The sequence below is a fragment of the Dendrobium catenatum genome, unplaced genomic scaffold (genome assembly GCF_001605985.2).
Source record: "Dendrobium catenatum unplaced genomic scaffold, ASM160598v2 fragScaff_scaffold_231, whole genome shotgun sequence".
Lineage (NCBI taxonomy): Eukaryota > Viridiplantae > Streptophyta > Magnoliopsida > Asparagales > Orchidaceae > Dendrobium > Dendrobium catenatum.
The window spans coordinates 2737411-2759518 of NW_021318693.1; the positions used below are offsets into that span (position 1 = coordinate 2737411).

A 22108-nucleotide genomic window follows, 5' to 3' on the forward strand; every position below is an offset into this window, starting at 1 on the left:
TGAATTTAAATCCAAGGCAAAACTTTTATTTTATTATTAAATAAAATAACTTAATAAGAAATAATAATATAGCATTAGTAAGAGTAGAACAAATTTTATTTATAATTATAATAAAATCATTCTGAAAGCGGATAAAAATAAATTTAGCTTAACCCCAATACATAGAAAAATAAAATTAAAAAAAAATTCTGCCAAAATAATTAGATATCGCTATTTTAAAATGGCAATACTAAATATTGAATCAATTCCTGGAGGCATGCAGATCTGCATTCCTATCCTACAACAAATTACAATAGAACAATATAATAATAATACATCACTAAATGGTTAGAAATAAATACAAATGTTAGGGCTTAGGGTTCAAGGTGTGGGATAACATGAAAAGATGCGCAGCTTGATCGTTTTAGGCTTCGTTTGTAATGGCTTTCTTACTGCTTCTTAAAACAACTTTTTAGTAAAAAAATTTAATTTTTATTTTAAAAAATTATTTTAAAAAGCAGTAAAAAAGCCGTCCCAAACGAAGCCTTAGTCCTCCCACTGATCATAGCCAGCATCATATCCATTAGCATAATTACCGTCTTCGTTGCCATAATAGTCATCATCAACATTTCCATAGCCATCATCTCCATATTCATCATCATATCCATAGTGATCTTCACCATTATTTGTCTGTGTAGCAAAGCCATCTTCACCACCCATTGCGGCATCCTCATCAGATCCCTTCTCCTCACCATTAGCAGCTTCTCCATCGTCATTCTCAGTGCGCTGTTTCTTTGCATTATCCTGCTCAGGCTTCATAGAAGGAATTTCAATACACAATCGAACATAGTAAATCTATCAAAAATAGGTTTAAAGCTAGAGAACCAACTACCAAAGATTAGGTCAACCTCAAGAATATGGATCAGTTTTGGATCAAATAAACTAAAGAAAAAGAAATGTAAGTCAGAATTCACATAAAAAAAACCTTGAAACATATATGCTGAAAAGATATTGACACAAACATGACTGCAGTTGAGATGACCAATAGCGTGGGGATTCTTCCTTCCGAAAACTATTAAGTAAATTAAACCAAATGCTGTAGATTAAGTAACAATTAAATTTGATCATTAATCTCATCTCGTTACTCCTGAGGGATTTCAAATGTCTTGCAGACAGCCAGCCAATACATTCGGAACTTTTACACATTAAATCATGCTGGGATTTTCGGTTAGAATCTACATAAATTGGCTCCGGCAACAACATTAAGCTTTTATCCCACTACGTAGGACTGGCTACATGAGTATTTTTTTTTCTTCATTATATCCTATTAAAAGTCAAATTTTCATTTAAATTTAATAAAAAAAGGTAATTTTTAATATTTTCTAACCAAGTCTGTTTAGGTCTACCCTACCTTTTTTAATATATGCCAAATTTACATCATCTATTTTCCAAACTGGGTCATTGGAAGTCTGGCGTTTAATGTGAACAAACCATCTAAGGCGTCTCTCTTGAATATTAGCTACCAGTGGAGCTACTCTAACCTTTTCACGTATATATTCGTTTTGCATTCTATTTTTAAGAGTGAAGCCACTCATCCACCTAAGCATCCTCATCTCTACAACATTTTACTTAATTTTATGATTCTCTTTTAATGGTCAACATTATGCGCCATAAAGCATTGCAAATCTCAACATCATCTTATAAAATTTTCCCTCAAATTTAAGGGGTACTTTTCTATCACACAATAGGCCTGATGCATTCCTTCACTTCAACCATCCAACTTGAATTCTACTAATAATATCATCATCTATTTAACTATTACGTTGGCCAATAGACCCAAGATATAAAAAACGTGTACTTTTATTAATGACTTGATCACCTAAAGTCACAATCCCCACAATAGATCTATTACTATTAAAATTACACTCCATGTATTTAGTTTTAGATCTACTCAAATGAAAACCTTTTGATTCTAAGATTGACCTCCATAATTCAAGCTTACCTTCAACTTCCTCTCTAGTTTTATCAACAAGGAGAATATCATCAGCAAAAAACATACGCCAGGGCACACCCTTTTGCAAATGTCTAGTAAGAACATCCATAACTAAAGCAAAAAGATAAAGATGATAATTTACATAATCCAAGTGAAATAGAAAAAAACTTGGACAAACCACCTTGTGTTTGAACACAAATAACAGTTCATGCATATATCTCCTGAATATAAACATTATTAACACTATTTTCTAGAACTCCCCAGAGCACGAATTCTATCATATGCTTTCTCTAAACTAATCAAAAGCAAATAATAGGAGTCTGCTCGACACTTTCTCAAACTGAGTGGCGTCACAAATGCAGGCCACCATATCACATGGTAAAAGCTCTTTGCTCCACATTAACCGCCAATTTTTAAGCAGGAGAACACACAGCTATGCTTAGTAGAATAGAGCAGTTTATAATTTTTTTACAAGACCTTAACATTAATTAAACACTGCCGTTGCCAGGTCCCAAGTCCTGGATGAGAAAAGTGGAGGGTTGCGTTAGGTAGTCGACAGCCAGCGTAAAACTTGTCGAACAAAAATGACATGAATCATTTAAGAAATTGTGTTAGTTGTTGTTGTACCTTAACATTAATTACATTACTGTGACATATTAATGTTTAGTAGAATAGAGCAATATATAAGTAATTATAAAAAATTAGGTTGTATACCAGCAAATACAATAATGTGCATATCTTAACTAATATAAATAACTATCTATTACTAAAAATTAATAAATTTCTGAAAAATTCATCCACGCTTAAAAAAAAAGGAAAAAAAAACCCCGGAATTACTCCAAATTATTGCCAATTGAAAGAGCAGCATACCGTGTATAGACTCTCCAATGCCTTGAAATTAACTCTTGAATGGAACGACTGCAGCCACAAAACCATTATCACCATAAGAACAATCAGCTATGGTTGGCAACAACAAAGCAAACTTAAAAATAAACATCAACCAAAATTAATAAAGGAAAAGGATAAATAACCTTTGTAAAAAAAAACACAATCATTTGACTGTTAAGGACATCACAAAGGACATGTACCTTTCGTTTTAGCAATTGGCTTGTTGCTTCAAGAGGAGATTTTGGAGGTGTTGAATTCCTTTTCTCTGCTGCTCGTTTTTGCCTCTTTTCCTGAAATAATGATCTATTTAGGTTGAAGCATAGCGATTCAACGGCAAAATCTTTACAATTAGCATTTAGCTTCAAGAGAAAATTTCAAAACCTCTATTTATGAATGGATGCATTCAGAAAGATGCCACAAATCAACAACATTTATTCGTGATACAGTAATAATGGTAGATTTAAAAGTAGCGAATCAATGGATACACAAGCAATAGACAATGGAAAAATATAAAGTGAGTACCGCTTACATAGCATGATAGCAGCTAAAGCATAAATGGCAAACTAAATTTACCAGCATTATCAGCTAGCTATTTGTATATCCAAAACCAAGAATAATTTTGTTGTTTCAGATCACAAACAAAAAGCAAAAGCAAATTGAAAACCTCATGAAATAAAACTATAATACCATGTGAATAAGCTAATTTTCCTATTTCCATGTAAAAGAAAGAGCATAATTATATTATCACTCAAGAAGGAACAAGCATAGCTTCAAATAATCAACTTTCTTTCAATAGTTAAATTCTAATGCCGGCCAAAAAATTGCAAAATATAACCCTTTAAAAATAAATCTTTCAGTGATACTAAGTAATCATGATGACAATGATCATGTAGATCAAAGACAACCAATTAAATAAGAACTCGGTTCTTTATATGTAAACTTGAAAAAAATAACAAAATATCAAACCAAATGATAACGTGATAGCTTATTAAGTCAAAGAAATAAACATAAAACTAAAAACACAAAAAATAAAGATAACCAAAATTTTAGGGAAAAGTGATAGGAAAATTAAGAACACCACAAAACTAATAACAAATATTTATAATAAAAAAATTGAAGAAAATAATTCATCAAATAGAATAAAATAATGGCTCACATTGAAACAAGAAGATAACAGATAGCTTCATGCCTTATCAAGTTACTTATAGCTCACAACTCCCAAGCTTAATCGGAGAACATCCAAGCTTGGCATGTAACTGTAATATAAAGACATTCTTGCAAAAAGATTAACCACCCAATTAGAGGCCTCTATCACATTCGTACTAACATGAGATTTATGCATGTAATCATATAAATACAATTCATATGATATTGATTCTTAGTGAACTTCAATCAAACTTTTGCCATCATTGCCAAATTGGCAAAGAGAATGAATGCGTGACTATTTTAAAGCACGGACAAATGACTATATATATAATAAAATTTAAAAAATATATAGGTGAGAATTTTCAATAGGTGCCACAGCAGAGGAAATTTGAAGGAAGTCCCGTGGTTGATACAATCCCTCAAAGCCCTTGGCCGACGATCTGATCCGGCCAAGTGGATTGAAGACTTGAAGACATTGCCAGGGTAGATTCACTCCCCCAAACTCCTCGTCATTGATTTGATTCGATCGAGTCGAACCAAAAGATAGTGTGCTCTCCCCAACCTCCCCTCGCATTGAATGCAAATTTAACATGCTGAGTTTCAAAACTCGAAGAAAATCCTAAAATCTCAAGTTTGAGCCCAGATTTTCAATCAAAATCAACATTCGATATCATTGCCATTTGTACCCTGCAATGTCTCCTTGTAGCTCAGCACATACAATGATAATCTAGTTTTCTCAATATCATTTGTGATTTCTCAAATCCATTTCAAACATCTAATTCAAGTACTCTCGTTTCAAATCATTTAACAAATTCAGGCTTCGACATTACGCCCCCAAGTTAAATGGCGGAGCGAAAAAGTTAAGCCAAACTTTCATGATCTTCCTATTAATTTTGCAAACCTGCACATTTGAGTGAAACTTAATGTGTTGAGTTTTAAAATTTGAAGAAGATCCATTTAACTTCAACCTTCAGTTTAAGTTCAAGTCCAGTTTCAATCTTAAGTTCAAGTCCAATTTCAATTTCCAATTCATATTTTGGCTTCGACAATTCACATCAAGTCAACCGGTGGAATGAAAGAGTCAAGCTCATTCCATGGGATTTTCATGTCAATTTTGTAAACCTGCATAATCGAGTGAAACTTAATATGCTAGGTTTTAGAATTTGTCGAAGATCCCTCAATCTCAAATTCAAAATTAAAACAACAAATCTAGACTTTGACATTTTACTCTAAATCAATTGGTGGAACGAAATAGTTAAGCATAATTCTCCAAAATTTCTTTGTCAATTTTGTGAACCCTCATGTTGGCTGAAAACTTAATATGTTGAGGTCTGAAATTTAAAAATAACCAATCAAGCTCAAAAGTCAAATCACCTTTTTAAATCAACTAATTGAAATCACCTTACGTTAATTTTAAGAAAAATAAAGTGTACTCAAATGGCTGGAAAACTTATCTTCTCCTTGGATAGAAACTTGACTAGAGAAGAAATCATCTATGGTAGTTCAATTCAATTTGGATACATGTAAACTTAAATTCCATAAATTCTGTATATATATCGAGTTGTAAATTGTCAAGAGTTGTAAAGAATAAAAAATAACTGCTTATGTATATACAAGCGGGGCTCCAAAAAACAATGTCCTCTTTCAAAAAGGATATTCTTTTTAAAATTCCACATAAGACTTGGAGCTCGAAGACTATAAACAGTTATATTTGATTCTAGATGTATATGATAGATTAGAATCCAAGTTTGTTATTGATGGGGCCTGACCATCATTATTTTATTGCAAACCCTGGGTTGTACTTTCCAAATTTATAAATTAATAAAATTATTTTTTATACATTATTGTTCATACATCATTTACATCATATGTGTAGTTTCTTTTTTTTGTAAGCATATTGTATTACATTCGATTTAAATTCTTAACAAATCATTGATTCTTAGGATAGAGCTTACTAAATCTTGCATTTATACGACAATTTTTATGCTTAGGATTGTTAGCTGACAGCTCATTTTAGGCAAATGATAAGTCCAGATTTTATACACCCTTCTCTACATATCTCTCCTTAATTCAAATCTAAAATTTCAAATCAATTCTAGAATTTATAATCTAAAGCTTGTGCATCGAAATCTAATTAGCCCAAGTATTTATTTAAATCTATATGAATTTTAAATCTTTTAGTCTTCATTTTAATCAAGAGTATTCTCTTAAGAGATAAAATTAAACATAGGGGCTTGTCCCTGTAGGGAGTCTAGATTCCAAAATAAAATAAACCCTATCTTAGTTCCTTTCTAAGGTAGGAGAAGATCTGTGAATGCAGAGTAGCTTTATACATATTTTAAATTTAATTTCATAATCAAAAGATAGATGGATATTTTGCTTGCCCTTATGGCGAATGGAATATTTTTTATATTTGATCATGGAATTAAATTTATAATTTATTCTTCTAATTGGAACAATGGTAGAATATGTTTTTCATCTTTTGGGATAAATTACATATTCCTTATGCTGCATCTAATGAGAAAAATAAATTATAGTTTCTCTCTTTTAAATCAATAGCATAATATTAGTCAATCATTCGAGGTATTATAATGTTAAGCTATGCAGATTTGATTGGAAGAAACTAAAATACATAGTTAAAACAAATCTTGTGGCACAAAACACATAAAAGAATTTTATTCACAGTAGCTGACCCCACATAGTGGGATAAAGGTTTGTTGATATTGTATTGCTATTATTGAACATTATATCATGTTCAAGTACTTTCTAAAGTTAAATATTTGATATGCAGCAAATTTGAGAATAACCGAATAACTAAAGTTCATTATATATATATATATATATATATATAAATGTCTACATATTAATATGAAATATATATATATTCTACATATTAATATGAAATGTGATGCAAAAATAAAATAAACTACATGAACATTAATATGAAAAAAGTATAAAAAGGGAAAAAGTGTATGCATGCAAATACAAGAGTTCAGCCCCTTACGATACTAGTTGGGGACGCAATGTTCTTAAGCACATTTAATGAAAAAGGATGGGAATAAAAATTGAAATGAAAATGGTTGTACTTTCACCAGTCCAAAATTTTGACGGTGCTTATGTAATAAATGAAAAGAAAAAAAGAATAAATAAACAAAATAAAGTTACTTGAAAATAATATAATAGGAATCTATATTCATATTAAATGTTTCTATATATGTTAAATAAAAAGATTGCCAAAGGAACATAACCGCATTTATGTATGTTTAACGGTTATATTATAAACTATAATTAGCCACTGAGTTTATTACAAATCTCAAATTGTTAAATCTAAAATATCAGTTAAATCTCCTGTGAACTAAATGACTGAAAGAGAAGAGTTTATCTACAGAAAAAGAGGATCAAATAATATCAGATAAATTTGAATTATTATATATTTTGTTTTAGTGGTTTTTCAATTAAATGTTGGGCGTAAGTGTTTTATGTGATTGAAAGAACTGTAATAACCATCAGACTGTTTTTTTCCATCTCATTAAATCGGGTCTCTAAGACGGGTTGTGACAAGTAGGTAGTGATAGTTGTTTTCTAAAATCACTCCAAACATCTCAAAGTTATTTTGAGTATTTTTAAACTTGATTTGTTAAAAAAAAACCAAAAAATAAATAAATCTAATTTAAAAGCATATTAAACAAACATTTTTATAAATAAAGTAAAAATAAAAAACAAAATTGATTACAAACAGGCCCTACAACTAAGGTTAATAAGTTAATGGTACAAATTCTCAATTCCAGCAAGTAGGGTGAAAATGAATGAGAATCAATGGAAAAAATAATTAATAAGAATGTTTCAAGCAAACTTTTATCTTTTATACAATCAAATGACATTGCATCAAGACATAGCTCACACAACTGAATTTAAGTTTCACAAGATTATTCACCATTCTAGATTAAGCCCAAATTATTCAAATAGAGTGATAGTTCAAAGGTTGACCCTGAAACATTGGTTATGTTTACTCTAGTTTACTCTCGAGACCCAGATTTGAGTCATGGAAACAACTTGTCTACAAATATAAGAGTAAGATTGTGCACAACCCCAAACCTTGTATTAGCGGAATCTCCATGCATTGGGCATGCCTTTTTTAGCATTATCTTGTACTTTCAAGTCATTTAACCTCATGGTCAACCACTTATTACCGTTCATAAATTCCAAAGATCAAATTGCTTCGTATCATTAATAGAAGCTGGTAATATGATGCCTCTTGGAAGTAAAAATAATAAAATAGACAGAAGAAAAATGCAGGAATATAAATATAGGGGCTGATTTTCTATTGATTCTTCAACAAAAATGAAAGATACAATTGATCTACTATTCGATAGATAAATTGGCTCTCCCACAAACCCTATAGCCGCCGCTACGAAAATCACACCAAAAACCCTAGAAAATAAACTCAACACATATCTCCTCATAACCCTAGACAACACTCCCCCTTAAATAGGCCTCACACACATTAAACACAATTAGAACCTTCCTAAACAACATAAACACAAGTAGGAAGTATTCCTAAGAATGCCTAAACATAATTAGGAAACATTCCTAAATAAGTAAAATCTTCCTAAACAACAGAAACACAATTAGGAAACCTTTCTAAACAGCATAAACATAATTAGAAAACCTTTCTAAACAATTAAAATATTCCTAAACAGCATAAACACAATTAATAAACTTTCATAAACAACTCCCTTTTGATTCCTCCTAACATAATGAATAATAGCTCCTCTGGGCCCCACAACGGGGCCAAAATCTCTCCCTCTACTGCCCTGGTTTCACCCATCCAAAGGGCGGGTTCAGCCAGGGCAGAGCTGGTTTGGCTGGGACGGTATAAGCCGGCCAGGTGGCCCCATCTTGGCGTATCACAATACCATGTAAACAATTCTCCAATAATTGAATCAGTGCCGAGGCTGTTCTTTTTCTAATCGTTTGTCATGACATTTATTTCTTAACTGATATTTATTCACATTTATTTCTCAACTGATTTATTCCCAGCAGAAATTTCAGTGTGCTTTTTATATACTGTTTTATACAAATTTCATAACTAAAAACAGTTTTAAGCCCTACTGTAGAAGAAGAAAATCAGTACGAATTTATTGTTGGTTAACTACCTAAATGAACAACTAGAGGATGATATAAATAATCGTTAGGAAACCAAAAATATATATAAGGTAAAGCAAGATATTAGCATTAATATGGCAAACAAACAAAATAAGGTCACCTAAGAACAACCCTTAATGTGAGTGCTAGAACAGGCTTGCAAGAACTCATTCTTATTCTTCTTTTTCGCTTCTCATTTCTTTCCCCTTGATATATGTTTTAAACTTTAGGTAAAGGAAGAAATCATTACCATGAAAGACACTGTTCAATAGAAAACAAGACGAGTATCACAGAAAATCATGTTAAAAGAAACTTAACAAAGCATCTTGGAGATAATTTAAATAGCTAGTTCATGAAATGATTATATATTAAGCAAATATTTAATAAATAAAAAAGATTTAAGATAAAAAGCAACAAATAGAAAAGATAGGATGCTTTAGCTCGCAACTAGAAAATGTTAATGACAACAAGAACTAGGGACAATGGAATGATTTCTGCTACTGAGCTACCTTTCTAGAATTGGCCAAAGCAGCTGCAGTCGCTGCTGCCAGTTCTTTTGCGGAACTAAATTCTTCAGAATTATTAGACAAAGTAGCCTCATAAGTTTCTTTAGCAGCTTCAGCAGCGGCAGCTTCCTTGGCTGCTTGCTCCTGTGCAATATTAACACTGAATCATCACATGCATGGATGACAAAAGGTGACAATATTACCAATCAAATAATTAATTTACCTCGAGGTATTCTTTGTTCATTTCTTCCCATATGATCTTTTTATACTTCTTTTCCTCCTCATTGTGAAGGTAACCATCAACCTATTATGCAAACTAACATTAGAACATAAAAATACAAACTTTAAGAATGTAATTTCAGAGAAAATCAAGGTTGCATTGATTGAAAAATATCTAGAAAGAAGAAATACATTGACCCTACTAAACGCTGCATAATTTCAGCCTGCTGGGACTACACTTATCAAGACTACGCTATCTTTCATTCATCTTCAATGGCCAACTAATCGATCTATGGAATCCCTGCTGCCTACTCATTAATATGTGAATAATTATAATTATTCTGCAATTATTCTTCTAGATACTCATCAATTTGTAGACTACTACAACTATTTGTAATTATTATTCCTTAAATTTATATATTTCTTATTAGAAACTCCCCTTAAATTATATAAATGCTACACAAATATTGAAATGACATACTAAACCAATTCACCCTAATTTTGGTCAAGACATTAAAACCACTTTTTCTCATCCTTTTATTTCAATTGTTGCAGCCAAGGCTTTTAAAACCGGTGCCGGTTCAACGGTTTCGCGGTCGAACCGCCGGTTCGGGCGGTTCATTCACGGTTTGGTGCGGGACCGGTTTTTATTTGAACCGTAACCGGCCGGCCGGCCGGTTCGCGGTTGAACCGGTTGAACCGGCCGGTCCGATCCGGTTTTCAAAGCATTGGTTGCAGCCTGCATTGCTGCATTATCATAATCCTGCAACCTTCATTGTTAGACGCTCTTCCTTCTCTCCATATTTTCTAAAATTGCAATCTTCATCGTTATATTGCCGTAAACACTTCCCATTGCTGCAACCTTCATAGTTACATTACCATAAATTGTCCCTACTGTAGCAAACTTCATCATTGCATTGCAGCATTTTTTTTTCTTTTTCAATTTTTTCCTATGACTAGAACTATGAATCTTAGTATTGTATTCTCTTGAAACCGAGGAATAAAATCTAAATAAAATGGAAAATTGCAAAACATCCATTCAATATATTGGTTAAATGAAAAGAACTATCTAAAATGACTGCAGGTTCTTAAAGGAAAAAAAAATTAGGCAATTGATAAGGCATACAAAAACAAGAGCGCTTGCTAGGAGCATCTAAAAAAACATCTGCAATATGTGCTTGTACTCTAGCATTCTAAAATATTACCTCATCTTCTCACGCCTTTAAAGTCTTATGCCCATTGCAACCTCATGGATCACTATGATAGACAGACCGATTTGATTGGGAGAAAATTAAGAAGTTTCCTAATCAAGAATGAGCAGTTTAGAAAGGTTCTTAATCAAATAGAAATTGTCAAGGAAAATTTTAATTACAACTATGAGGGAATTATTTAGGGCAAGAGATCTAATTTGAATTCAAAATCTAAAAGGGAATTATTTAGAGAAAGGGAGGAGGAATCAAGGGGAATTTTTCATAAAAGTTTTAATTACAATTGTGAGGGAATTATTTAGGGAAAGAGATCTAATTTGAATTCAAAATCTAAGAGAGAATTATTTAAGAAAAGGAGGCTGATTTGGGAGGGAATTATTGGGAGCTTATTTAAAGTAACTATGTTGTTATTTTGGGGGAAGATGATTTGCATTTGTTGTAGTATTTTTTTAGAAAACTCTAACCGGCGGCTAGGGATTTGGGAGAGCTGGGTCTTCCTCTCCAATTGAAGAACCAATTGTATCTTGTTTTTTCTTTCATATATCTTTCAATAAAAAGTTCTTGTATGTTCTTCTTCCTAATTTTCTCAGTTTCTACATCCACTTCCTATCAAATTGATTCAAAAGCTATAGATTATCTGACCAAATATTTTCATAAATATATTTAATATATCATTTGCCCTAAAAACAGGAAAATATGGTAGGTGAATGCTTGACCATGATGTCCAGTCATGAAGATATTCTTATTCTCACACTCTAAAATGTCCTCATGTATTTAAATTATTTGCCAACTTGTTATTTATTCAAAAGCTAACAAAAGATTTCAAATGCAATGCCGTTTCTTATCCATCATATTGTGTCTTCAGAATAGGGCACAAAGAGGATGATAGGCCTTGCTAAATAAAGAGATGGTAAGAAATCCAATAATTAAGAAAACTCCTTGCAACCTTAAATATTATCTCATATCCCAGAAACCCTTACATACAATCAATAAAAATAAGATGGCTTCAATGCATACCCCTTAATTATTCATCGCTCTTTATTCTCAAAATCATGTTTTTTCAATAATCAAATAATATAAAAAAAGGAGAATTTCACTGCATTTGTGAAATACAACAACATCAAGTCTTTATCCCACTTGTATTTGTGAAATAGCACAACACGATTATACAAATTTTTTAATTAATGGCACAAAATCATTTTTCATTTTTCTCTCATTTATTATGACATATGGGGACCAGCTACACCTAGATCTCTAAGACTTTTTAGTATGTCAAGGATCTTTTAAATAAAAGCTAAAAGTGATGTAAATTGTAAGCCACCTACCTTTTTCAATATGATCAAAAAGCAATTTGGTGTTGAAATTAAAAGAACCATATCTAAGAAAACCAAAGACTACTTTAATTACTCTCTTTCCTCATACTTCAAGGAAAGCCTTTATCCCACTTGTGTTTGTGAAATAGCATAAAACAACTATTAAAAACAATTTAATTAATGGCACAAAAATCATTGTTCATTTTTCTCTCATTTATTATGACATATGGGGATCAGCCACCTAGATCTCTAAGACTTTGTAGTACGTCAAGGATCTTTTAAATAAATGCTAAAAGTGATATAAGCCACCTACCTTTTTCAATATGATCAAAAAGCAATTTGATGTTGGAATTAAAAGAACCACGTCTAAAAATATGAAAAACTACTTTAATCACTAATCACTCTGTCTCCTCATACTTCAAGGAAAAAAGAACAACACATAAATCATTTTGTGGCATTCACCCAAGAAAATTAAATGGCTGGATGAAAAAATGGCACCTCAACATCATCTATATCAGAAAAGCTTTCAGGATCTCCAGTTCCTTCTTCATGCAAATCCTGCTCTGAGTAATTGCAAGCAAAAGTATCAACAGCTGAATGCCCTGTTAAAGAACTCAGATAAAGTTATTGGTGACTAGTTAATTATACATAATTGGATGTAAGTAAATGCCAAGCATAAATAGCTGGGAGGCTGATTATGAAGATAACATACATATAGCTAGCGTAACAGTGCATGTCCGTTGTAGATATCTAAAGTAGCATACATACCATTATGAAGTTTAGGTTCTTCTGAAAATGGTGCTTTACTTCCATGGGAAACTGAAGTGGCCTTCGATGATAAATCAGTCTGTTGCATATCCTGCCAAAAAACAAAAATGGTCGATGTCAGGAAAAAAAAGCATTAGAAAAAAATAAACAAAATTAATGGTTTCATCAAAATTTTTTATTATTCATTGACAAAAAAAATTGTTAATTAATTTGTACGTAGCAATTATAAAACAGAAAAACTTGCATTAATGCACAGAAATTAGCATTTAGAAGTAAATTTGTAATTCATATTTCATAAATCGAACTATAGAATCAGCATAAATCCCATTGCCATGTTTCATCTGGTAAATGCCATAATAACCAAGGATGATATTACAATATTCCATAGCAAAAAAAATTGGCAAGAGGCCCTAACAAAGATTGTGCAACAGAAACATTTGGCGAAATTTTAAGATACACAGTCCATCTTCTTGATGATATTCAATCCTTAAGAAAAATGAGGAGGATGGGGGACAGGTAAGACAAAAGTCTGAAAAATTGTTATACTATTGCTCTATAACTTACTGCATTTGTTTTAGGCATCTTTTCCTCAGCTCTGGCCTTCTGCAACCTCTGCCTTTCAGCATGCTGAAAGGCTGGAGGTTCTGCACCTCCCTTAATTCCCCCTGATAAATGAATGAACTGCATAAAACATGAGATTGATACCAAAAAAAAAACCCATTCAACAAAATAAAGCAGAATAAGAGCATTCGAAATTACTTCATTGAAACATTCTCTGCAAAGTCCATGAGCAAAATGAGGCTCATTTGTATCCTTGTGCGCACACAGCACTTGCCCTGGTGTGGGAGACTGATATGATTGAGAGACATTATTTAGCTCGTCGGCCCTGGCAATAAAATCCTCGATCTAAAAAGGAAAAATACAAGCAGAGAAGTGTGAAAAAAATGCTTTGGAATTTATTTGAAAATACAAGCAAAACGTAAAATGAGTTCTAAAACAACCATTTATTAAACCCCTCAAAGAGAATCTTAGATAATTCATGATACACAATCTACACGACTTGCTTTCCCTAACATTTTCCAAAACTAAATCTGATCACACTGTTGGAAGACAATAGCGTGTGGAGGCACTAAGCTCGCATGTAAAACTTCTGCAATTAATAATTAAATTTATTCTTTACCTCATATGGGATGAAATTCCAACCATTTCCACATTAAACTTTCTTTCCATTTTTCTAATTTTATTTTGGTTTGAAAGAGGTGAAACTTGCAGGAGCATGTAATTCATAAAGCATATGATAGTTATCTCACTTGGAATACCTACTGTACTCAAATCCAAGACCAATGAAAAAAAAAATTGGACAAAATATTGATCATCGTTGTAACTAAATTATGATTGAGGAAGCTTAATCATTGCAAAACAACTCTAATACTGGTTGTTTGCTCCAAAATAACTTTAGCACACATTTTCCCTTAGATAACAAACAAATAGATTCTCATGGTTTATGATCATCAATAAATTCTTACGAATATCTTATGTTGATCTCAATATCTCAGTATTCATTACCGTACCACAAAAACAACAACACAGCTAAGCTTGTATAAACCAAATTGATCAGCTTCTATACATGTGATTTGTCACAAATTTATCATCCTCAACACTAATTTCATTATAGGATTAGGGAAAGGTTGATGTATGCACCCTTATCCCTAAATTTTATGAGAGCTTGTTTACATGACTAGAAGGCATCATACGCAATTAACCTTTATCCATGTGAGGCAACATCCGCATTTAAGCTTTATCCACTAATAGTTATAACCATTATGAAAACCCTAAACGTTCTCAATAGTGGATCTTAAGATGCTGTTACTTCCATCATTTGACATCCTATCAGCCTTAAGGATTTCATACAATAGAATGTTAATCATATTACCCTTAATGCTCTTCATAGTAGATTTTAAAATGTTGTTCAATTATTTGACATCCTATTAGCCTTAAGGGTCTCATAGAATAGCTCTGTAGCTATAATACTCTAATATATATATATATATATATGACAATGTCAGAGTAAGAATTAAAAGGGGGGAGGCTAATTGGCTGAAGTCGAGGTGAGTACTCATATTCATAAATTATGATAATGGGGTTATTTTTTCTAAATGCATTTAATTTCTTATCATTCTCATTAAGTGTTTATGTGTTATCTCTATAAAATGCAAGTGATCATATTGAGTTTGATGATACAGATTTATGTAATTTAGCATAAGTCTTACATTGAAATGATATAGAACATTCAAATAAAGTTATTAAGTAAAAAATAATTGCATGTACAAAATTGAATGATAGAGTACACCCCATTTTGATATTGACTAAGGACGCAATGTACAATACGCGTCAAATTAAAAAGATTTTAAAAAGGTTATCAAAATGGAAATGGATGTACCTTCATTGATATTATTTAAACAGCGCCTCCTATGCTAGTTATACTAATTACAGAAAAGGTTATAAAAGGATATAAGTATTCCATATATGCATAAGATATGATTGATAATCATTTCTAAACTTAAATGCTAATAAATAAAACAATTTTATATTTTACAACTAGAATTCATGTTGATCAAAATATCTTGTATTACTATAATTTAGAAGTATGTCATACTCATTGAGTTGTTTTATGACTTACTCAATATTTATAAATGTACATAAGTATTATTTAAATAGTTAAAATCAGAATAAGAGGAGAGAACATGTATTATATGTGCAACATTCTGAGAGAAAGATATTTATTTGAGATAGTTCTAATATTTTGTTTTAAAATACATTTGAAGTTTAGTGGCTCGTACAGTGTCTTAGAGATAATTGGAATTTTTGGTGTATGAAACTTTAAATAATCATTCGATCGTATGTTCCCATCTCGCTAATATATATGTGCACAAGCGCGCACACACATATATAAATATTGGAGGCATAATCTTCTTTCCCACAACATCAATAAAGGCATATATAAGATCCTCTCACCATAGCACTAAGAAAGGGGAGTATAGACCACTTGCATGACAAATATGCAAACATATGTGATTTCCCAATCGTGTAAAGAAAGACATGTATAAGTAATGTTGATCCCGGCTCAAACAAACCAAAAAAATAAAAAAAATAAAAATAAATGTCGCGTAACTGCTCTGCCCCCATCCTGCACGTCACACGCCGAGCCGTCCATTCACACGTCGCAGACACGATCGCGACACTCCTCCCACGTCGCATGACACATTCGAATCGTTAAAAGGCCGCGAGAACGAGGCCTTCGGCCTCCGCTCCGGCTCGGCTCTCTCTCTCTCTCGCGTCTCATTTCTCCCTTCCCGTGACTTCTTGGGCTCCTTCGTGCTGCTCGACTGTGCTCCGACGACGACGTGCCCTTCGAGTTGAATTGGAAGTTACGACACTTTGAGCGGAAGCAACGTCGCTCCTTAGGTAACAAGAACATAAACAGCTCACTCATTTCACCAATCATGATGTTTGACTCCTTCGAAGGAAAGTTAAAGAAACTAGATATAATGAAGAGCACAAAAAATCCTAGCAAGAAATAAAAAGAAACAGAGAACAAAAGTTGAAAGAATGAAACCCTAACCTACTTTGATATCATATACAAAAGAAAAAATATGTAAGAAAACAACTTCGAATTTTATTATTTGATTATTTACAAAGTGCAAAAAAATATATAGACTTTTCCAAAAGTCATATAATAAAAATAAATCAAAGCTAATTAAAAAGCCTTCCGACAACTAGAAGAGGAAGGAGAGGCACAAAAGAATTGCAATCTAAAGGTTATAAGAGGATCAACGCAATGGTTAGTACTATTAATTTGTGTGCTCAAGAATTCTTATCAAAATTGGTTGGCTTGTAAGTCCTATGATCCTTCAACAGAAAATATATATGTACTTAATTATTAATAGTTAATAGTGTAGGTATCTTTATAATTGTATTGTAATTTATAAGTTGTTGAATATCAGATTTCTAATTTTTACTTCACTCGATGTTTAAGGATCCTATTAATCATTTGAAGTGCACTTCCATAAACTAAGGAACGTGCTTTGTTTACACTTAAAAGCTTCAAAATAAGAATACTCATTCATGTATCACACGTTAATCTGTTCTGTGCTAACACATAAATCAAAAACATTTTTCACACTTCCATCTAGAACACTTTTGAAAGGAATAAAAGAGCAAATTCTGATCTGGATGTCTACCATTAGACAATTAAAGAATCACTCTATACTAATTGTGGATTAATATTGGAGATGGAAACAAGAATGCAATTTTTTGCATTAAATCGTGCAATAGAGAGGTAAAAGAGAAAAGAGTCGGATATTAATCTCCCCAAGCATGTTTCTAAATCGCATCACAAGTTTATATCAAATTCTGTCTTGGTTAATTCAAAATGAAATTATTTTGAAAACATAATAAATGTTTACCGTCAAACAACCCGAATCTGTATTCTCAAACTCAATCAGCCTTTTTGTCAACGTTGCCTCACATATATGTACGACAGTCACCTGTAAAAACAAGAACCAACTGCATCAATCAGCTAATTCAACTTAGTGATGTAATCAAGGGTTTCAAAATTAAATACAGAAAAGGATAGAAAAAGAGGTGCGTGTGTTTATTCGGGCTGGGGAAATGAATTCACCAACAAAAAATCCTAAATTGTCTTGCACACTATGCATGTTACAAAGTTAGATAGTTTAATTGCTTAAATTATTTAAACATGTCGTTTAGTATTTTTCTTAATACTATCAATTTGGTAAGATTTTAAAATATAATGTAAGAAGTTTTAAACCAAATTATAATCTTTAATTTTCTCTAACTATATGACTAATTATTCTCTTGTTATACCCTTCAAAGAGATTCATCATTAAGTTGATTTATTAAGTGAAATAGCTATTTAGTTTTTTTATGCATCGGATAAGTGCTTAATCTGGGCACCAAGCACTTTGGCCGCTCTAAAGTCATTTTTTCTTGAGATTACCTAGAACTTTTAATACACTGGAAAATATGAACGAGGGGAAATTTTTACTAGGAAATGCAAAAAGAAAAATCCATAAAAGGTTGAACAGACTAACAATATCTGATTTGGAATAGTTGAAGCCATGAGATAGTGCAGATATGTACAATGCCGCACCACATAAGCCACTAGGTTTCCTTCCTGTCTGTAATTCATAGGAGAGTGATGTGTTACCTCGATTTCAAGTATCACAGCGCTTAGGAAATTAATAGGTAACCTAGATACATGCCTGCATCCAGTCACGTTTCATGCTTGCAACAATACGCAGTGCTACTTCAGAAACAGGATTATGACTTTCACCTAATAAGCCTGCACGTTAGTAAGATAAAAGACGTATAAATCCAATTTGAAAATGTATGTCAAACTAATCTTATAGTCAATAACACGTTATTTTCTAAAGATGTTTGAGAAATATAATCAGATTCATTCCATGTATTCTCTTTTATTAAATTTGCATTGTGTCCGGTGTACCTACACCGGAAGAACAGCGTGAATCAATTTATAAAAGAAAGCAACATGAATTACTTAGAAAATTAGAGCTTATTGCTATATTTTATTATGTTGTTTAATGTAAGAAAATAAGATGTAAATAAATAGGTGAAGAAACAACAATTGGGAAAGAAAAAAATCAGAAGCAACCTTTAATTTTGGAATCAAGAATTAACTACAAAGAAGAAATAAAAAATTATTGTCCGCTGAATGCCTTAGATGAAAGTTGTTGTCTCCAGATACTTGGATTACTGCAGATAAAAGTTCTTGACATGACTTAATGGATTGATGAAAATAGAATGATGTTGTTCATGAATTCAGAATTATTTAAACACTCTCCCTCAAATTGAGTTGTATATCTTTATCATATTCAACTTGTTTAGATGATCAAAATTTATTTTTAGGACAGTCTTGGTGAAAATATCTATAATTTCAGAGTTTGTTGAAAGATAATTTAGTTGGAATAATACATTTCAGCTTTTTTCTACAACGAAATGTTGGTATATTTTAACGTGTCCAGGCATGTCATGGTGGATTGGATGTTTTGCAATACTTATAACAACCTGATTGTAGCAATACAATTTTAAGAAAACTTTCACTTGATATTTTAATTCTTCTAAAAATCTTTTTAATTCATAAATACTAAATGTCACGGCCATGTATTCAACGTCAACATACTTGAGATCACATTGTTTCTTACGTCCCCCATATAACTAAATTTTCCCATACATTAGTACAACAACCGCAAGCAGAACTTTGCCTAATGTGTCTCCAGCCCAATCACCATATGTGAAATTAATAATTTACTTATTGGATGACACTCTTTCCCTAATATCATCTTAAGGTATCTTAGTTAGGGCTGTAAGTGAGCCGGCTCGAGCTCAACTCGTTTATGGGCTCGCAAGCCAAGCTTATCAAGCTCATTTAGTAAGCAAGCTCGAGTTCGAGCTTGAGCCGGCTCGGCTCGTGATCTCGCGAGCAGGCTCGAATAAATATTAATATTTTAAAATAAATTTATTTTATTTATTAAATTTAATTATTAAAAATTTAATAAAAACAACCTAAGTTTTATTTAAAGGTTAAACATTTCATATTTTTTTCTAAATTTTGACTAAGTTTTTAAAATCCCGCTTAAGTTTTAAAAATCATGACTAATTTTTAAAAATCCCACCTACTTTAAAAATTATCATCCATGGCTTGCGAGCCAGCTCGAGCTCGTTTACAGTTAGATGAGCTCGAGTTTGAGCTCACTTTCTAACTTACGAGCCGAGCTTGATAAGGGCCTAAACTCAACTCGACTCATTTACACCCCTAATCTTAGTTAATCTTTTGTCTAATGTGTTTCAAGCACAATCAGTATTTGCGAAAATTTCAATTTCCTTATTGTTTGAATTTTCCTATAGCAAGCCTTTCCTAATATCATCTTGAGGTGCCTTAGTGAATCTTTTGTCGGATACATCTCCAATCTAATTAGCATATTTGAAATTTCCAATTTCCTTAATAGATGACCTTTTATATAGCAATCATTTTTCTAATATCATCTTGAGGTGCTTTAGAATGTAGTTAATAGCTTCCATGTGATCTACAGTATGTTTATTTAACATGGAACCCAATATCATGATAGGTGAAATTAAGGTAGATGAGTCTACCCACAAGACTTTATAACCAACCTTTAACAAGAAGCATGCTATTAATGGTGATATTCATTTTCTATATTGAGTCTATTCGAATTTATAAAGACTTATCTCCACGGATACTTTTTTTTGAAAGTAGATGAAGATTATCCTTGGAGAAATAATAACACCTTATTTTAATACAATAAAGTGTATTAGATTTTCTAAAACTTTACCTAGCTCTTCCTCAAAATGACTTTTTAATATAATATTGCCTAAATAGATGATCAAACTAATCTTTTTACTTGGAGCGTTTGATGAAGAGTGTGTCATCAACTTGGCACCAAGTTGACCCATAATTTTCAATAAATTAGTATAATCTTTATGAATGAGGGGATTATTTAAAGTCATATAGAGCTTTTATCTGTCTGCATGCTTATTGGTGTTAATTTAATTTTCAAATCCATATAGAAGCTCCATGTATAATTTTTCCTCAAGGTCCCTTGTAAAAAAAGCATTCTTAATATCAGGTTGATCTAGAGGTTAGCCAAAAATTGTCACCAGAGAAAGGAAATTTCAATTATATTGAGTTAAGTAATTGAAGAGGGTTTTTTTATAGTCAATGCCGTATGACAGGGAGAAGCTTTTTGTAACACGATGGCCTTTAAATTAATCAATTCTCCCATCTACTTATTATTAAGATCCATTTACATCCAATTGATTTGTTTCTAATGGAAGTTTAGAGACTTCTTACGCACCATTATTTCCGAAGGCCTAAATTTCTTCAATTAAAACTTTCTTTCACTTGAGGTTTCCGGAGCTTCATGAGTATTGCTTAGAACCTATATGATGTGAAACGATATGCGGTGAAATATGATTTGCACGTTAGAGATTAATGAGAGTTTAGCTTTACAATGTTAACAATAAAATCTAGCTTACTCAAGTTGGATTCAAGAAAATTCGTGATAAATTATGTTAACGGCAGTGATTACATTTAAGAATTGCATGAGTCTAGCAAAAGATAACCAAAATAAACTAGATAATGCAAATAGCTACTACTAAAGCCACACGTTTAAAATCTAGATCATTCACCTTGAGGTCCTTCACTCGTTTTGAAAGTGGTGGCTAGCGGAAGAGGACCGTAGGTCAACTTAGCGATGCCACTAATAGGCAAGTGATCTTGAGAGGACTTATCGCCGGGAAGGAAGTCGGAATGGGAGAAGCCGGTGGATGTCCGCGGATGATCCAGTCGTCGTCTTCAAATTGCTCGTCTACCACATTCCCGAGTGTCGGGAAGATGCGGTTCAAATAGTCTTCGACGTTGTCGTCGAATCCAAACCCAACGTCGAAGAATGGCGAACGAGTTATGTGTATGCTTCCGTATTCGCCGAGCACTAAACCGCTATCCACTTCAGGATCCGCCATGCATCTTGCCGGGGAGTCCAAATATCACGGTGATATGAGGGGAGAAGGCAGGCGGCGGGTATAGGGAAGGAGAACTTTGTTTTGAGTGATTGTGATAGCAAGTAGAGAACGACTCCAAAAGACAAAACTGAAATTTTCAGCAATAATTTCAGTTTTAAGCAAGGGGGTGAGGGAATTAATTTGATGAATTCAAATTAATTCAAATGGTTTAATGGGGCGGATAAAGAGGAAGAAATTTGGGCTGAATTTGTGGTGTTATGATAGGAAATACTCGTTTGCACAAGTAAACCTAACCCAAATCAAGTACCTAAGCCAAGTAAACTGCTGTCCGCAGCAAGAACACAACTCAAACAGTGAAAA

General features: G+C 32.4%; 1 protein-coding gene across 3 annotated transcripts in view; it reads right to left on the reverse strand.

Moving 5' to 3' along the window:
• Positions 1 to 205: 205 nt before the first annotated feature.
• Positions 206 to 22108, reverse strand: part of LOC110111746 (transcription factor IIIB 90 kDa subunit) — a 45872-nt gene continuing 23969 nt past the window's right edge. For 2 of the 3 annotated variants that reach the window (XM_020843748.2, XM_020843763.2), the window contains 12 exons: positions 18451 to 18530; positions 18280 to 18366; positions 17632 to 17712; positions 13925 to 14071; positions 13730 to 13846; positions 13166 to 13256; positions 12896 to 12999; positions 9881 to 9961; positions 9661 to 9801; positions 3061 to 3150; positions 2843 to 2890; positions 206 to 792 (listed from right to left, as the gene is read on the reverse strand). In XM_020843748.2, coding sequence (XP_020699407.1) covers positions 526 to 792; positions 2843 to 2890; positions 3061 to 3150; positions 9661 to 9801; positions 9881 to 9961; positions 12896 to 12999; positions 13166 to 13256; positions 13730 to 13846; positions 13925 to 14071; positions 17632 to 17712; positions 18280 to 18366; positions 18451 to 18530 — 1334 coding nt within the window. In that variant the 3' untranslated portion in view covers positions 206 to 525. The remainder of the gene's footprint in view (positions 793 to 2842; positions 2891 to 3060; positions 3151 to 9660; positions 9802 to 9880; positions 9962 to 12895; positions 13000 to 13165; positions 13257 to 13729; positions 13847 to 13924; positions 14072 to 17631; positions 17713 to 18279; positions 18367 to 18450; positions 18531 to 22108) is intronic. The other variant, XM_020843755.2, reaches the window with a different exon arrangement.